Genomic DNA, 19,187 nt, shown 5'->3' with positions numbered 1-19,187 from the left:
CAAGTTTACCCTCTGTATTATAGACTAGATTTTCTCAGGTCATTTCTGCTTTTGGTTCTTCTCCCCAAAATGGAAGTTAATTCTACTATTGCACTTTTATTTTCCTAAAATACTTTTTTTCCTTTTATTCATTTCCCATTTTAGTCTGAAACGTTGCCTGCTGTCTTTTCATGTTGAGCTTTCTTTTTATAATTCATGTTTTTGTTTCAAAAGGCAATGCCTTTAAGCTCTTAGAGAAAGAACGCCAAAACATTCTTTATTATTTTCTTCTGGTTCCTCCAGCAAATCTTTTCTAGAAGGTTGTTATCCCTTTGTAGCTCCAGGATGATGTTCTCTTTTCCCTTGTTCTGCAAGTGTAAAGGATATTTGTCATTATTTGCTCATCTCAGCATCTGTATCCCCTCCTGCACCCACCTATGTTTGGAGAATATTCCATTTTATGAAGCAAAGCTTGCCTTCCATATAGAAACTAAAAATACGAAAAAACTCACTAAGTCTTTCTTGCAATTAGGATGCACAGAGTATGCACTGCCAGCCAGATGTGTACGTTCCAGGCATTGACTAACACAAGTGGTTCAAGGAAGCAGAGCAGAACTGGCCACATCCAGTTTCCAGACTACAACATGACAGCTATTTTGCAGGCAGCACCCAGTGTTAAGGATGCTTGGGGTACAAGTAATGTCCATAACCAGTAGTTGCTTTAAGAGTGTCACCATTGGACTAAATAGTTTCATTTGTGGTATAGAGATTCTGAACCTGTTCTTTCATGTCAAAGTAGACGCTAGAAACTACTCAACATCTTTTTAGTAAATTATTTCCCACTTATGTTGTCAGAGTCCAATTCACTACTTAAAACTGAAAATCCTGCCTGACACAATCAATGCATTCTAAATAGACCCCGTGGTCTTATTTGCTGCTTACATTTCTTAAAATGAGTTATAATCTGCTATTTTGATACAGTAGACCCTTGATTTCCACTCTATCTACTTAGGTCCTTGCCAAATCCATCCTCAGAGGAGAACTGGATGTCATACTCCAGTTTTGGCTCAATTCTTGGTGTCCTCAGGCTTTTTTCCTGTGCATGTCTGTTGGTTGGAGCTGAGATTTTCCAGCTCTGAAAAAGTAGAAATAAATGTCTAATGGTGAAAGGGATACCTCACCAGTACTCTGCTGGATACAGAGCTTGCCCTAAGGCCCAGAGTTTCTTCACTTATAAAATTAGAAGCCACATACATGTGTATACATGAAGGTTGACCCACAGGTGATAAGGCAGGCTAGGAGAGACCAGAGGCAAGAACTGAGCTCACACAAGGCCAGTCCCACTGCTTAGAACAACCATCCTGGGCACAGCTCTGGGCAGCCCATTAGTTGCTCAAGAATCCTCTGAGGACTTAAGTCCATATCCAGGATAGATTGCCTGCTGCTCTGCCAAACCTCAGTGCTTTCTCTGTTCCTTTCTTTGAATAATCTCCTGCCTCCTTTGATCCAAATTTTGCCAGTTCTGTTGCCTCCTTCCTCATAAGCTCATCTTTTCTTATTCTCCCCATGCTATGCTCAAACCATAATGAACTATTTTTGATTCTCTTATTTTACAACAACCTTGAAATAAATTCTGTCTTTGCATGTGTTGTATACTTTGGCTAGAGCACTCCTCATTGCCCTACATTTCTTCACCTAGCTAACACCTAATCTTCTTTCAGGTCTCATTTTACCTATTGTTTCTTTCTGCAAATCTTCTCTGCACTCCTGTTCCTCAAGACCTGTGTGCACTTCCAATGGGCTTCCATAACACTCTGACTCATCCTTACCTTAACATATATATATATATATATATATCACTGTAACTGAATATATATATATACTTGTTTTTATTTGTTTTTACTTGTTTATAACCTGAACTAGCGTGTTACACCTTCTTGGCCATATCTTATTATATGTTGTTCATAGTATTCAGTTATGTATCTGTTTTATAGTAGGTCCTTAAAAATAATTGTGAAAGAATAAAAGAACAAAAATAATTACTCCTCTCTGCATACCCTTCATATTTTAAAATACAATAAGTGTACACTTTGTGTAAAGTATGTATATACAGCTTACTGGCCTCTTTTTTCTCATAGAGTAGGATCCATGACTGGCTTTAAGTCAAGTAATTATCATGTTCAGGAGCCTCTGCATCAATAGGTACCCAAGAAAGTTTATTTGAAGAAGTTCTATGCTATAGGGTAACCAAAATGTCAGTCACCCAAATTGGGCCACTTTTGAGAGTAAAAGGCAACGCTATTAATAATTAGCCTAAGAAGGCCGTGTGTAGTGATTCATGCCTGTAATCCCAGCACTTTGGGAGGCTGAGGTGGGCGGATCACTGGAGGTTGGGAGTTTGAGACCAACCTGACCAACATGGAGAAACCCCACCTCTACTAAAAATACAAAATCAGCCGGGTGTGGTGGCGCATGCCTGTAATCCCAGCTAGTCGGGAGGCTGAGGCAGGAGAATCGCTTGAACCTAAGAGGCAGAGGTTGCGGTGAGTCGAGATCGAGCCACTGCACTCCAGTCTGGGCAACAAGAGCGAAACTCCGTCTCTAAATAAATAAATAAATAAATAAATAAAATTTGCCCAAGAAGATAGTCTTGATTTAGGATTGTCCAGGGCAACATGGATATACAGTACCCTATTTAGATAGCAAACACCATTGCCAGATCATTAATAGTTGCTTTTTAGATTTTAAGACTGAAGGTGCTGGGCCAGGGGGAGTTTCTTGCATTACATTCACTAAAAGGTCAAACCGAGTATGAAAGATGATCATCTCACAGTCAAACATCAAGCAGTGAGTTAGTGACAGGCATAGATAAACTGCCCAGGATTCTTAATTCTCTTATTCTTCATCCCAATGAATGCTATTTGTCTTTTGATTAAGCGGGATGCATGCAATGGGAGACATCGAAATTTAGATAATTTTTTGAACTGTAATAATTAGTCATTATAACATAGAAAGAAACAAAACCAAATCTGTTTCTTCTTCTTACATCTGCCACAGCAATCAGATATAATCCTTTAATGTAATCAAAGGTAGCAAGAAAATGTCAAAGTCTTGTGCTTTAAAGAATTTAATTGGAGATTCAGCCATCGTCTCAAAGCAGCAGCCACTTTTCTTCCTTAAAGAAAAGCACTCAGAGCATTTAGACATTAGTTCAGTAATCCTCAATTTCAGAGGTTGGTGCTGGAAAGTTATCTGTATTCCACTTGGGAGAAATTAAGGCTCAACATATATTGAATTTAGGTCAATTTGTGGTTTAGTAGATCCATTCTTAATAGGTTGACAAAGTAAGGGTCAAATAGACCACGAAAGAACACTGGGGGTTCACTTTGAAAGCAGTGGTGAAAAGATTGAGTGGGGATAGGAAAAGCAGTGTCAGAAATCATGAACTTCAACCAAAAATTCCATAAATTTGCATAGTGTTTACAGTTTGTAATGTACTTTTGTAATGTGTGTACAGTTTGTAATGCATTGTTTTATCCGGTCCATGCCATAAAGATACAGAAGAAGGTGGGACAGGAATGAAGATCTTCATCCTGTAGAGGAAAGAAAGAAAAGAAAGAGAGAGAGAGAGAGAGAAAGGAAGGAAGGAAGGAAGGAAGGAAGGAAGGAAGGAAGGACAGAAAGAAAGTACAGTTTGTAATGCATTGTTTTATCCAGTCCATGCCATAAAGATACAGAAGAAGGTGGGACAGGAATGAGGATCTTCATCCTGTAGAGGAAAGAAAGAAAGAAAGAAAAAAAAGAAAGAAAGAAAGAAAGAGAAAAGAGAGAGACAGAAAGGAAGGAAGGAAGGAAGACAGGAAGAAAGAAAGAAAGGAAGGAAGAAAGAAAAGAGAGAGAAAGGAAGGAAGGAAGGAAGAAAGGAAGAAAGAAAGAAAGAAAAGTAAAGAAAAGAAAAGAAAGAAAGAAAGAAAGAAAAAATGAATAAATGAATAAGGCTCAGGGAGAGGAAATGACTTGTTCGGGATCACATGTTTATCACAGAGTTGGGACTGGAGCCCAAGTCTCTTGCTTCCCAATCTGAGCATCCTCCTCCCTGGGCTCAGTGATGCGGTTGAGGGCTTTATCTCAACTGCATCTCCATGGGAAACCTAAAGAAATGTGACCAGTCCTACTTGGAACTTATAAATGCCACCCAAACCACTCAAGCTGCTTGTACTTCTGCTCAGGAAATCTTAAAGGGTTTCAATTCTTTTCTGCCTATTATGCCATGTGTCATAGGCAAAGAGAAAGTTTATAATAAACTCGTTTGCTGAAAGGAAGCTAGATCTTCTAGCCAGAGCCTTTTCGGCGCCTCAGCTTACAAGCGGTAGCCACCTGGGTGATCTCCAGCTAGAGCAAATCAGGATTGAGAGGTGAGATATGAAGGTAGCATGATGTTCTGTGAGTTAGCCTGATAAACAAGGGAATACCACGTGCCTTAGTGGGACTTTGTAAGGTTCAAATGGAAGGTGAAAATACTGGAAGCTTTTTGGTTAAAAAATCATGTAAGCCTGGTGCAGTGGCTCATGCCTGTAATCCCAGCACTTTCGGAGGCTGAGGCCGGCAGATCACCTGAGGTCAGGAGTTCAAGATCAGCTGGGCCAACACATGGTGAAACCCCATCTCTACTAAAAAAATACAAAAATTAGCTGGGTGTGGTGGCACAGCTGGGTGGTAATCCCAGCTACTTGGGAAGCTAAGGAAGGATAATTGCTTTAACCCAGGAGGTGGAGGTTGCAGTGAGCAAGCTGGGAAGTGGAGTTTGAGATCATGCCACTGCATTACAGCCTGTGTGACAGAGAAAAAGAAATCATGTTAGGGCCACAAATATGAATTCCTGCCCTACTATTCTCCATAGGTATCTATTTTTATTCTAGTTTGTTTATTTTAGCATTGTGCTAACATTGTATATTCAAACTACATTTGAATTTTCCTTGTGAACATACGGTGGAGTCCACCCTACTGTAAGTGTTGATGACTGAAATAAAATCATGTGGACATTTTTGCTTAAAATTATCCTTGAAAAATACTTAGAATACAATCCCCTTTCCTCTAGCTTTGGTACTAATCACAGTTTATTGGTTGAGCACCAGAAGTAGCAGCTGACTTTTAACTGGGGCCATGCTGAATAAAATATGGGTATCTTTATTTATTTTATTATTATCTTTTGAGACAGAGTCTCGCTCTGTCACCCAGGCTGGAGTGCAGTGGCACAATCTCACTGCAACCTCTGCCTCCTGGGTTCAAGCGATTATCCTATCTCAGCCTCCTGAGTAGCTGGGATTACAGGCACCTGCCACCACGCCCGGCTAATTTTTGTATTTAGTAGAGACTGGGTTTCACCATGTTTACCTGGCTGGGCTCAAACTCCTGACTTCAAGTGATCCGCCCGCCTCGGCCTCCCAAAGTGCTGGGATTACAGGTGTGAGCCACCACCTGCCGGCCAAATACGGGTATCTTTAAACAATCAACAAGGTAAGACAGCACTCCATGAAAAGCAGGGAAAGGTGGTGAGAACTAGTGTGGGCCAGGAGGTTCAGATCTTGTATCTCCACTCATGAGAATCCTGGTGGAGAGGATCACCATTTAAATTTAAATTGTTGCCTCTCGGGCCGGGAGTGGTGGCTCACCCTGCTTATCCCAGCTCTTTGGGAGGCCGAGGTGGTTGAATCACTTGTGGTAAGGAGTCCGAGACCAGCCTGGCTAACATGGTGAAACCCTGTCTCTACTAAAAATACAAAAAATATTAGCCAAGCATGGCACACACCTGTAATCCTAGTCGCTCGGCAGGCTGATGTGGGAGGATCACTTGAACCCGGGAGGCAGAGGTTGCAGTGAGCTGAGATTGTGCCACTGCACTCCAGCCTCCATGACAGAGTAAGACTCTGTTTCGTAAATAAATTAATAAATAAATAAAATTGTTGCCTCTCTTCTCTCCCTGCTGACACATTGAATTTTGTGGGTAGAATCAGCCAGATTTGACCAGTGATTGGAATGAGGAGTTAGGGAGAGGAAAGTCAAGAATGACCACAGGTTGTGAGCATCCTCCTCACAAGGAGGTTGGGGTACCATGAATGGAATGGAAGTGGGGAGAAGGCAGAGCCTGGGTGAATTCAGTTTTGAGCCATGTTGACTTTGATGACTCTCAAAGACTGGTTAACCTGTAAAAGTCTGCTAATGTTAGCCCACAAACTCAAAAGCAAAAACGTGAAAATTTTCTATAATTGGGAGTATGCAATTAAAATTAAGTTTATTCTGCAAAGTAAAAGAAACCTAGTCTCTTTCAATTTGAGGTCTATTCCATCCCTGGGAATGCACTAACACAGACTGTCTTAGCTAGTTGGGTGAATAAAGAACCAAGGTCTGGAAATATGGGTAAAGATCTCATTAAATATTTCAAAATAATATTCCACCACAAACCATCTGGCATAGATTGCTAGGAAGATTCAAGATCAAACAAAAGGGATCACATCTTCCCAAATATGTGTTTGTTTTTTGTCTTAAAAAGCTGTATTGTCCGTCTTATTACAGACACATAGGAAAATTTAAAAGTGACACATTTATTGGAAGAAAATTAGAAAATTTAGATAAGCAAAAAGAATGAATAATTCTACCACTTAAAAACAATCACTTGGCTGGGCGCGGTGGCTCGAGCCTGTAATCTCAGCACTTTGGGAGGCCGAGGCGGGTGGATCACGAGGTCAGGAGATCGAGACCATCTTGGCTAACACGGTGAAACCCCATCTCTACTAAAAATACAAAAAATTAGCCGGGCGTGGTGGGGGGCGCCTGTAGTCCCAGATACTTGGGAGGCTGAGGCAGGAGAATTGCGAGAACCTGGGAGGCGGAGCTTGCAGTGAGCCGAGATCCTGCCACTGCACTCCAGCCTGGGCAACAGAGTGAGACTCTGTCTCAAAAAAAAAAAAAAAAAAAAAAAAAAAAAATCACTTTTATAGCATTAAGCATACCCTTTCAAATCCTTTAAAAAATTCCATCTATGCCTTTTCTCCCACTTTAAAATATCATGTAACCAAAAGAAATGAAAATATATGTCCACATAGAAATATGTACCTGAGTGGTCACAGCAGCATCATTCATTGTAGCCCCCAAATGGAAATAAGCCAAATGTTCAGCAGCTGATGAATGAGTAAAGAGAATATGGTATATCCATACAAATGAACATTATTTGGCCATAAAAAGGAAAAAACTATTGATACATTATGCTCCAACATTAGTGAACCTTGAAAACATGGTAAGTGGAATAAATCAGATGCAAAAGTTCACACATTCTGTGATTCCATTTATATGAAATGTCCAGAAAAAGCAAATCTTATAGAGACACAAAGTAGATTAGTAGATATTTGGGTCTGAAGATAAGAATAGGCAATGACTATAAATGGGTGCAAGGTTTCGTTTTTGGGGTGATGGAACTGCTCTAATATTAGAATGCAGAGACGGTTATACAATTCCATAAATTTACTAAATTTACTAAAAACCACTTCTGCCTAAAGTGAATGAATTTTATGGTATGCAAATTATACCTCAATTAAACTGTGTATATATACATATATATAGAAGATATATATATATATAAAATACATGTATATATAAAGAGATTTACATAGATATATATCATGGACTTCTTTCTATTCATCTAAAACTGACCTAATATCTGCTATGATGCCCATAGAGTCAGTGAGACTGTGGATTGCAGCCATGAATGAGGCAAAGCACATCCTAAAGCCTATTCCAGGTACTGAGCTCATCAAGAACTGGTAGACCTTCTTCAGCTCCATGCAACTCTCTGAAGGAACTAGTTAGGCCACCGCATGAGGCCTTGCTGCATACATCAAACCCTTGGACATTATCCTTTACCTCCTGCTTCTGTTGTTGTGTGAAGACAAAAATGTATGTGCCATGTTTGTGTTTCCCCAGCTCGGTTGTGTCTCCAGGCTCAGCACTGCCTGCCCCATCACCATCAAAGGAGGCTCTCAGCTGCCACAGTGGATCTAGCCCATCCAGTGGTCTACTGGGAGATCTCAGCAAAGCTATCTCAACAACACCCCTCTGCTTGGAACTGGTATTACGTATTATCTTTGTTTTAGGATGTAGGGTAGGAACTGAGTCTATTAATGTTTTTCTCAACACTGTATTCCCAGGCCTAATAAGGCTAGCAGGTGCATAATAACCTGTTGTTAGAGCAAAAAAGTGGCATAAACTGTCTCCCTTGTTGTTTGAGTCTCTTTGAAACTTTTCATTGGTAGTGAACACAAAAAGGATTAAAGCTCTGCCTACCAACTTCTCTGCTACAAGAGACTGGCCCCCACTGTGAGACAGCTCTGCCTGATCTCTGAAGATTCACAGGCTTCCAGGCACAATCATATCTCTTCTAAGTCCTGCACTTACCTGAGGTCAAAAGCCGTTAGATTGGTACAGGTGGCTGAGTTGGGATGCACCAAAATACATTCAGACAATCCGATCCTGTGATCTGGCAAAATGCAAATAGTGATAACATTATAGCCACTTACTAAAAACTGGGTAGAAATTGTGCAGAAACACATGGGACAGATACAAATTATCATTTGTCCATATTGATTTGATTCCTGTAAGCTAATGAAGAAATTAGCTTGTGACACCAAAGACCTAGTACTCAATAAAAAGAGAAAACATTCATTTAGGAAGTCTGATCATACATTATTTTTTTACATTGGCTTTCTTCCTCCATTCTATAATGAGATGTGAAGGAGAGTAAGCAAACCTTTTATAATCTGTTTAATTTAATTTAATTTATATTTTTGAGAGGGAGTCTCACTGTGTCCTCCAGGCTGGAGTGCAGTGGCATGATCTCAGCTCACTGCAACCTCTGCCCACTGCGTTCAAGTGATTCTCCTGCCTCAGCCTCCCAAGTAGTTGGGATTACAGGTGCCCTCCACCACACCTGGCTACCTTTTGTATTTTAGTAGAGACGAGGTTTCACCTTGTTGGCTTCCTGACCTCCTGACCTCAAGTGATCTGCCCGTCTCGGCCTCCCATAGTGCTGGGATTATAGGTGTGAGCCATCACGCCCAGTCTGTAAACTGTTTTATTATCTTTAGTGTTTCATTTACTACAAGCCTGTACTACTATTTACCAAATTAAGTTTTTAATCTCTTTTCCAAAGGCTGATGCTCATTGGGCCAAGCTAGAGTCACTGTCACCCAGAGGCCTGGTTTGTATAAGACACTGGTACTATAATCTTGGAAAAGACCTATGCTCAACTATAGAAGAGGATACATAAAATATTAAAACTGTCACTTATGCTTAGTTATTTCTGAAAAAAGATGACCTTAGGTATCTTTTTGAATTTTGTTTATATAAAGTTGCAAAATAACCATGGCTTTAATTTCATGTCTATTCTAACAGCAGAACTATGTTATCAGAAAATTTATACAATTTATGTATGGTAATTGTCAGAAGGCCTAGAAAGTGCACACAGAGCACATTGTAACAAATGACTAGTATTCGTCCTGTCTCTTCCCCTTGCCGCTTCTGATGCCTGCTCAGAGTCATGGTCTAAAGAAACATGACCAATCTTCCAGAGGGACAGCATCAATTGTGTTGCTTTTCTATCCACATTGAGTGAAAGAGTGATTCACTCATTCACTCACTTACTGGATAACACTTGGTTATAAGTGCCAGGTACTGCCTTGGCTGCTGGGGAAGAGAAATGAACAAGACATGAAGACTAATACAAAGAATTCTATATTTGCATGGAGGAGATCAAACTCACTGATGAAAAATTGTAATGCGTTGGGATAATGAAATGGGCATCTTTTTGAGAAAATAGAGAAGTTATTTTCATATTAATGGAGGGAGTTTGGAAGGAATGGGCAATGGGGTAGAGATTCTGTGAGACGGGGTTGGCTGGACAGGTAGAATCTGCAGTTTTGGAGATGGGCCTGGAAAGTCTTTTAGGTTCAAGAGGAGAAAACTAAACATGCAAAAGCCTGGAGGCAGGAAGTAAAGGAAGTGGCGTGCGTATGTGTATGGTGGAGGGGGTGTTGGAGGTACAGCTTATAGTTGGAAAAGGCCATCAGGATTTGATCATGAAATAAGGAAGGGGAAGCTGCCGGGTATGAACTTAATTTGGTTGATATTATTGAACCCTATCAGTCCATTATCAAACAGCTAATAAAGACATACTCAAGACTGGGAAATTTATAAAGGAAAAAAGTTTAATTGACTCAACAGTCCAGCATGGCTAGGAGGTCTCAAGAAACTTACAATCATGGCAGAAGGGGAAGCAAACATGTCCTTCTTCATGTGGCAACAGGAGGCAGAAGAATGAGTGCTCAGTGAAGGGGAAAGACCCTTAAAAAACCATCAGATCTCATGAGAACTAACTCACTATCACGAGAACAGGAGGGGAAAATAGCCCCTATGATTCAACTGTCTCCACCTGGTCCCTCAGCCCTTCTGATTCAACTATCTCCACCTGGTCCCTCAGCCCCTCTGATTCAACTATCTCCACCTGGTCCCTCAGCCCCTATGATTCAACTATCTCCACCTGGTCCCTCCCATGACACGTGTGGATTATGGGAACTGCAATTCAAGATGAGATTTAGGTGGGGATACAGCCAAACCATATCAGGAACATTTACAAGATTTGTGGTATGACATAGCATACTATGCTTCCGGAATATGAATTTGGTCACTGGGTAGAATGTAACATCAAACTGAAAAACTGGGAGAATATTGGAGACCACCAAGTCTAAGAACCCAATAGATTAAGAAACTGAGAATAGAGAGGAAGTGACTTGCCAAAAGGTTGCAGAGTAATTTAGGGTAAGGCAAGGACCATAAACATTTCTCTCTTGTGTCCCTCTCTGTGCTAGTCTTTTTTTTTTTTTTTGAGACACAGTCTTGCTCTGTCAACCAAGCTAGAGTGCAGTAGGGTGATCTTGGCTCACTGGAACCGCTGCCTCCCAGGTTCAAGCGATACTTGTGCCCCAGCCTCCAGAGTAGGTGGGATTATAAACGTGTACCACCATGCCTAGCTAATTTTTGTATTTTTAGTAGAGACGAGGTTTCACATGTTGGCCAGGCTGGTCTCAAACTCCCAACCTCAGGTGATCCGTCCGCCTAGGCCTCCCAAAGTGCTGGAATTACGGGTGTGAGCCACCGCGCCCGGCCCCCATGCTAATCTTGATTGCTACTTCCAAATGCCTGGGCTCCTCTTGTTGGTCTGCTTGCGTTCAGGCCCCATCACTTGAGGTTATCTGAAAGAGAAGGCTGAGGACTCCTGAGGGAAAAGGGAAGATGTGCAAACAGAGATAAGCAGGGAGAGGTAAGATGTGCTTGGAAAACTACTAGAAGCAGGGTGGAGGGTGGGGGCACGTAAAATCCTGGAAGAAATGAGGCTGAAGGAACAAGTAGGTGCCAAATTATGAAGGTCTGTGCAAACCATACTAGAGGCATTTGGCCTGATGGGTGTTAGGTTCTCAGAGGCAATAGCAGATTGGTATTTACCTTCTATCACCCATGGCCCTCTTATTCTTGTTATTTTTCTAGTAGCCTCTTCAGAACTTTTCCTCTTGGTCAGCTGTAGATCATAAGTTCCCTATGCTGGAGTGTTCAAACTGAGAGCAGATGGTCACTCAACAGTGGGTGAGCGAGGTGCCAGCTTGCCAGGGATCAGCGTGGAATTTTAGCTTACCTACCCTCAGCTGAGTAAGAGCTTACTCAACTAGGGGCCGGGCATGGTGGCTCACGTCTGTAATACTAGCACTTTGGGGGGCCAAGGGCAAATCACGAGGTCAGGAGATCGAGATCATCCTGGCTAACACGGTGAAACTCCGTCTCTACTAAAAATACAAAAAAAAAAAAAAAATTTAGGCGTGGTGGTGGGCGCCTGTAGTCCCAGCTACTCAGGAGGCTGAGGCAGGAGAATGGCGTGAACCCAGGAGGTGGAGCTTGCAGCGAGCAGAGATTGTGCCACTGCACTCCAGCCTGGGCAACAGAGTGAGACTCCATCTCAATAATAATAATAATAATAATAATAATAATAATAAAGAGCTTACTCAGCTCTCAACACAGAGCTAGTACTTAAACTCCCTGGGCTTTAGTTTCTTCATGGATAAAATAAAAAAATAATAATGCCAAGCTAAGAAGGGGTCTTGTGAGAGTTAAGTGAATTGTGTATGAAAACTCCTTAAAGTATTGCCGGGCACTCCAAAATAAGGACTGGCATGATCTCCACAAAGGCCATGTGTACAGGACTGTAATGGATGCAAATGAAAGGCAGGACCCAAGCCCAGCTTGCCTGAAAGTCTTTTATGCCATTACTGAACCCATGAAAATGCTGCTGGTAGCCTTTAGGCCACCAGTGTGCTATCCTTGGACCAAATGACCCCACACTGCACCTGAAATTCTGTGCTCTTTTTAGTCTCTGAATTAGTAAACCAGTGTTTTTCTACCACTGAGTGCAAATTTATACAACTTTCCATTTCGTGCAAGCCCCCGCACATAGGAAGTTGTAACAGGGGGTTGAGAAAAATAAGAGTATGAAAGAAACCGGAACAGTCAATGGGAATGAGGCTTTTGGTGGGGTTAGCACTGACGACAACACTGTATGTGGTTCACTAAGCAGATTATGACTTGGGTGGTTATATTCCTGGGAAGTTCCTCATGAGTCAAAATTATCTTGTGTAGTTAACCTTATATGATGTTCATGCTAACACCATGCTCACCATGCTCACCTGAGCAATTCATAAACATTTCAGGAGGAGAAACATAGTGATCTTCCCCAACACACGCACACAACAGTTTCAACATAAATAGTAGCGTTTCTGGATCCAGCACAGTACTCTTATAATGTGTATGATGGAAGAAATGAACAACTCTAATTATACCTTATTAAATCTTAATCCTCATTAGGACCCTATTATTCTTTATAAGTGGGTTACTGAAGAAAAAAAAAAAAGGAAATGCTTGTCAAGTCCCGTTATATTCCATGAGAATTGAGACAATCCATTTTTACTTCATGTAACACTGGAATTCTTTTCATAGTAAACAGTAGTACTCAGAATGTGAGTATGCTGAAATGTTTGAGTGAGTGAACTGTGTTTTGATAGGATCTGACCTTTTTAAAACCCCAGAAAAAAATCTCTCTAAGAGCTCATATTTCCCATTTCAAACTATGTTAGTTGCAAAGAGATAAATTCTTTATTATTCTGTGGAATGGGTGGTTATTCTCGACCTTATCTCTCTACTACTGCGTTCTTTTTTTTTTTTGAGACGGAGTCTCGCTCTGTCGCCCAGGCTGGAGTGCAGTAGTGGGACCTCAGCTCACTGCAAGCTCCGCCTCCCGGGTTTACGCCATTCTCCTGCCTCAGCCTCCCGAGTAGCTGGGACTACAGGCGCCTGCCACCTCGCCCGGCTAGTTTTTTTTTTTTGTATTTTTTAGTAGAGACGGGGTTTCACCGTGTTAGCCAGGATGGTCTCGATCTCCTGACCTCGTGATCCGCCCGTCTCGGCCTCCCAAAGTGCTGGGATTACAGGCTTGAGCCACCGCGCCCGGCCCTGCGTTCTTTTTTTTTTTTTTTTTTTTAAGACAGTATTGCTTTGTCCCCCAGGCTGGAGTGCAGTGGCGCAATCTCGACTCACTAAAACCTCTGCCTCCCGGGTTCAAGCAATTCTCCTACCTCAGCTTCCGGAATAGCTGGGATTACAGGCGCTCGCCACCACGCCCGGCTAATTTTTTGTATTTTTAGTAGAGACAGGGTTTTGCCATGTTGGCCAGGCTGATCTCGAGCTCCTGACCTCAGGTGATTTGCCCGCCTCGACATCCTGGAATTACAGGTGTGAGCCACCGCGCCCAACCATGTTCATATTTTTATATGTGAGCATTAGATAGTTGTTAGGAACAGGTTAAGTAGTCTTACCCCTGAAATGTCTGAATTCAAATACTTATTAAGCACAAGGAAGGTGCTTAATAAATCCAATAACATGTGTTTTTACATTATTTCCTTAATTCCTGATCAAAAGAATCCCACTAAAATCCATCCTCAGAAGAACCACTTTTTGGAGTTTTTATGAATCGGTAGTTCATGGTGTACTCTCAACAGTTATGAATGGAATTATGTCCTGCTAGAGGTCGGGGCCAGGTATGGAAAGATCAAGGGATTAGTCAGGAGACCCGTATGGGAGGAGGGGAAGACAGGTGCTTGGGCAGCCAGTTATTTTGTGTTGGGCGAGTAACGTTCCTTAAGTTTTTGCCTGAAGTGTAAAGCGGGGGACTACGCTTTGTCCTATCTAACTCACCTGAAGATGCAATAGCCGGGTGAGAGACTGCTTTCATTATATGCTAACGTGAGGGATTATTTTAGATATTAATAGGAGAGAAGTACAAGGAAAGGACGTCCCAGGGCATGGAGTGCTTTCCAGGCAATGGCTGCTGCACGTCATAATCCCCTAGCACAGTAAGTGGTGGTTCTCATCGTCGTTCACCCTTACAGATGTCAGAGGGGGAAAAAAAATCCAACTCAAACTTTCCAATAACAGGCTTGTCTGTATTCAAACCAGTTCATCCCGTTCGCAGACTTTTTTGAAGCTATAAGCACAGAGCAAACTTTCTGGGCGGGGCTCAGAAGTAAACGTTAAACTCCAGGGATTCATATATTTGAGCACAGGACAGAGGAAGTTGCCCTGGAGCAACTGATTGTCATTGATATTCAGGGCTCACTGTCAACCAGGACCTTCCAGGAACTGGCTCTGGGCCAAGAGCAGTAGAAATCACTGGGTGGTCCGCGCAGCCTGTGGACATCTAACCTGCTTCAAGGCTCAGGGCTAAAAGGAAGCCAGGGCCCTTCCTGGAGGCGGCAACCCAAGTGGGAGGCAGAGCGCCTGGGCCTGCTCCTCGATCTGTTGAGTGACGACCCTGTACAAGTCATTTCTCTTCCGAGAGCTTCAGTCTCCTCACGTGCCAAGCGGACGGGTTGGAAGTTGGTCTTTGCCAGCTCTGACACCTTGTAAGTTTTGAGTCTTGCTGGGAATCCAGGGCGGGGCTCACGAGGAAAATCTTGGAAGGGGATTTCATGGCTGGATCTCTTCCACTCAGGCTCAGTGCCTTAATTTGACGCCTTAATAGTGGACGCAGGCTTTTCCATTTTCCAGGAGCCCCCTGACGCGGCCGCTTCCTCCTACGTCTCCTTCCTCTTCCTCTAGCAGGGGTAAAGTCTCCACATCTCCCTCTTTCCCTTCCTCCTTTGCAAGCTCCCTGCGTTCCCGCGTCTCCTCCTCTTCCTCTCAGGAAATGCAAGTGCCCTCAGTGCGCCCACCTTTTGGCAAAGCCACTGCCGGCTGCGGGTTTCCCCTCCCCCGCCAGGCGAGCTCTGCGCGGCGGCTCCGCGGGCACACGCCTTCCCATACCTTACATGGACAAATGCGTGCAGGCAAAGTCAGGAATTCAGGCCCCTGACGTCAGCCTCCAGCGCTCAGGGCACCGCACGGGAGACCAAGGGGAGGGGGTGGGGACGGTGGGGAGGAAGGAGGGGGAAAGGCACCAACCAGCAGCAGCTCCAGCCCTGCCGAAGTTTCACTTTTTGTCTGTGGGTTCGTTCCCAGGTCCCGCGCGAGCTTTCCCGGGATAAGTAGCTTTAGCGATCGGGGGACAGCCGGGCGCTGCAAGGTAAGGGCTGGCTGCACGGCCCGGGGCGCGGGGCGCGGGGCGCTGGGCGCGGGCGGCGCGCTCGAGGAGGCCAGTGTGGGGCGCGGGGCCGGGCCTGTCCGGGGCTGGGGACAATGGGAGGGGGAGTGCCCGGGCACCTCCTCCTCTGTCTCTGCCTCCGCCTCCAGCCGCCGCCGCCGCCGCTGCCGCCGCCGCCGCCGCCGCTGCCCCGGCTGCCTCCTCCCTGAGGTATTGTTGTAAATCCTTCCTTCCCCTCACCCTCCGCCCGCGGTCGCCTCGGGAACCCCCAGCCCTCCCCCGGCGCGAGCGCCTCCGGGGTGGCAGGAGCGCGGGGCGCGCGCCCTGCTCTGGCCTGGCCCGCTGTGCGGAAGTGCCAGCCGCGGCCCAATCACGGGGTGCACGCCATGGGGGAGGGGGCCCCAGAGTTTTTCCGAAAGCGTCGACCCCAGGCTAGGCGGGGTTGGAGCCTTGCGCGCCCCCTGCCCGGACTTTTCTGGGCGCCCAGGGGGCGGGGCCACGCCCATCCGCTTAGAGCTTTCGCGGAATCACAGTTGTCACAGCGGAAAGGGCCTAGACCCAGTCCTCCAAGTCCTCCCATTTTACAGTTGGGGCAGCTGAGGCCCAGAGAGAAGGAGGGTCGCCCGGAAGTTATTTACTAGAGGCCAAACCATAATTCAAATAGTTGACTCTGGACTTCAGTTCCCTTCTCCAAGCGTTTCTCTGGCACCCTGTGTGTGGCAGACACTGTGCTGGGTGTGTTGGACGTTGCCCTTCAGGAGCTCAGTTGAACCTAGGAGTCAAACCTGGCCTAGGGTAGAAAGTGCTAAGTGCTGGAGGAAAGGCAAGGACAAAGTTTAAGGAAGTTGCAGGGAAGGAGTTTGATTTTCTGGTCCCTGGGACGGCCCTTTGGAGAGTCCTGCACTTAATGGGGCTTTTGAAGGATGAGCAGTTTCCTGAAGCCAGCTAGCGGCTTGGAGGAAGACATCTCTTCGAGGGAACTGTGGGCCAGAGAAGACTAAGTAGTGTGGGAAATGGAGATGAAAGTATAAATGTTCTTTAGTTGGAGGCAAGGAGTTGGGGATGGGGGAGGTTGAGACATGAGATGAGCTAATCAGTGGAATTGTGCCTGGGTGCTTGGACGGGGCAGAGCCTTTGGAACCTCAGAGTCCTAGGAGAACTGAAAAATCTCTCCCACTTCCCTTCCCTTAGAAGGGATCCACTGCTTTTCCTCCCCCAACACAAAACAACCAGTGAGAACTCAGGTCTTCTCTGGGGCTTTTACTAGTATGAAACTCACTTGCCTGTGTTTTCAGTCCCCTTTCTGTTTCTATTCCTTCCCCTTTTTCTAAATGTCTTGCCTTTCCTGTAAAATTCACTCTCACTAAGGTGTTAATGACTTAATGGCTTACCTTTCCCTGCACATGTGCATTTTAAGAAAGCCTAAAGTGAAGAAAGGGAAAGTGTGGATAGGCACCTTTAGAAATCATCCAATTCCCTCTCCCATCCTCCCCCGGCCTCAACTCTTATAGACAGAAGAATAGGTAAAGGTCCACAAAGGTGAGTGCTAGACCTACAGTCTACGGTCAATAATGGTGGACAGTGGGGGGCTAGGACACCCAATAGGGTTTTCTCTACTTCGTCACCAGTTTTTCTGCTTGCACAGTTCCTGCCAGCACCAGGGGGCAGTTAAAGGAAAAAGTATGTGGGTCAGGCACGGTGGCTCACGCCTGTAATCGCAGCACTTTGGGAGGCCGAGGCGGGCGGATTGCCTGAGGTCAGGAGTTCGAAACCAGCTGGGGCAACATGGCAAAACCCTAAAAATACAAAAAATTAGCTGGGCTTGGTAGCGGGCACCTGTAGTCCCAGCTACTCGGGAGGCTGAGGCAGGAGAATCGCTTGAACCCGGGAGGCGGAGGTTGCAGTGAGCTGAGATCACACCACTGCACTCCCGCTTAGGCGACAGACAGAGACTCCCTCTCAAAAAAAAAAAAAAAAAAAAAAAAAAAAAAAAAAGACTATGTATTTTTGCATTTAATTTCTGCAATGTAGCCCCCAACCCCAACACCCAAACCTTTATAGTCTAGAATGTACGCTCCAGATGGGATTACTTAATCTGAATGGTAGGGATAAAAGCCTGGGGCCTTAGGGTCAGGCAGTTCCCTCAGAGGCAGGCTCTCTGTAAGTAGCATGGGCCTAGAGTTGGTTTTGAGTGTACGCAGAGGGAGAAGTTGAGCTGATGAGCTGATTGCTATGGCCCGAACTTGAGTAGGATCCTTCTTGGAGTGACACATTCTGGTGAAGACAGTTCCAGGAAATGATGGAGGGGAGAGGAAACTTAGTTATAAAGTGCCTTAAAAATGACAGGCTAAGGAGTTTGGATATATCTTAAAGTCATCATTTGAGGGTTTTGAGCATGCTGAGACATGATTTAGAGGGGAAGTACTGGCATTGGGAAGCCTCCTGCTGCCCAATTCCAATGAAAGAGATGATAATTTGGCCTAAGAATATTATTGGCTGGGCACGATGGCTCACGCCTGTAATCCCAGCACTTTGGGAGGCTCGAGGCGGGCAGATCACCTGAAGTCAGGAGTTCAAGACCAGGCTGGCCAACATCATGAAACCCCGTCTCTACTGAAAATACAAAAATTAGCTGGGTGTGGTGGCATGTGCCTATAGTACCAGCTGCTTGGGAGACTGAAGCAGGAGAATCGCTTGAACCTGGGAGGAGGAGGTTGCAGTGGGCCGAGATTGTGCCATTGTACTCCAGCCTGGGTGACAGAGTGAGACTCCATTTCCCCGCCGTGGGTGCCCCCCCAAGAAAAATAATATTATCAATTGGTTCTTGTTCATTTACTTGACATAGGTTACTGGATCCCTATTATGTGCCATTGGCAAATATGAAAATTTTATAGCAGGTTCCTATACTTTATTGAGACAAGTTGTATTGAATCAATTCTAAAACACGCTTTTTTCACATTTTAATATCACTGAAATGTGGTTGTCTTATCACAATGTGCCATAGTTGTGCAGCTGTTGTTCATTCTAAGTTGATAATGGCACATCTTATAGTCAATGGCTTCAATTTGATAAAATTGTTCATCATGTCGTTTATGATTGTACAGTGCTTTGCACTTTATAAAACACTTTCCAATCAGATATTCCACTTGAATCTCAAAGGTCCCCTGAGAATGAGGCCTAGTGCTGCTGTCACCTTTATTTTAACCGTTGCCCAAGGTCATATAGCTAATTAGAGATGTACTCAAAATTACAACCCAGAACTTTTGCTTCTTGGTGATGACATGTGACTTCACCCTGCTGTGGAGCCAGTCTGGGTTAATTGGGAATGGGGCAAGAGTTAGATGGGATTTGATTTCAGAACTATGCTGAAGATGCTGGAATGATGGGGATTTTGTACATGGGCAGAGTGTAACTCATGAGAACTGGGTAGCCCCCTTGGCCCAGAGGTTTGCTACATTAAACAGAAAAAAGACAGGGAGAT

The 19,187-nt window shown here is 44.4% G+C and overlaps 1 protein-coding gene and 1 long non-coding RNA gene across 2 annotated transcripts in view; one reads left to right on the top strand and one right to left on the bottom strand.

Annotated features, from left to right (window-relative positions):
• Positions 1 to 242: 242 nt before the first annotated feature.
• Positions 243 to 15,264, bottom strand: LOC115898257. The gene is made up of 3 exons (XR_004057945.1): positions 14,323 to 15,264; positions 8,428 to 8,509; positions 243 to 347 (listed from the first exon to the last, which is right to left on the bottom strand). It is a non-coding gene; the product is annotated as an uncharacterized LOC115898257 (long non-coding RNA).
• LPP (LIM domain containing preferred translocation partner in lipoma) overlaps positions 15,264 to 19,187 on the top strand; it is a 670,645-nt gene continuing 666,721 nt past the window's right edge. Inside the window, exons 1-2 of the mRNA XM_030932348.1 lie at positions 15,264 to 15,457; positions 15,625 to 15,688. Coding sequence (XP_030788208.1) covers positions 15,435 to 15,457; positions 15,625 to 15,688 — 87 coding nt within the window. The 5' untranslated portion in view covers positions 15,264 to 15,434. The remainder of the gene's footprint in view (positions 15,458 to 15,624; positions 15,689 to 19,187) is intronic.

This window comes from Rhinopithecus roxellana, chromosome 1 (assembly GCF_007565055.1).
Source record: "Rhinopithecus roxellana isolate Shanxi Qingling chromosome 1, ASM756505v1, whole genome shotgun sequence".
Classification (NCBI taxonomy): domain Eukaryota; kingdom Metazoa; phylum Chordata; class Mammalia; order Primates; family Cercopithecidae; genus Rhinopithecus; species Rhinopithecus roxellana.
The sequence above is the reverse complement of the archived record's forward strand: the minus strand, read 5'-3'. Positions and strand labels throughout refer to the sequence as shown.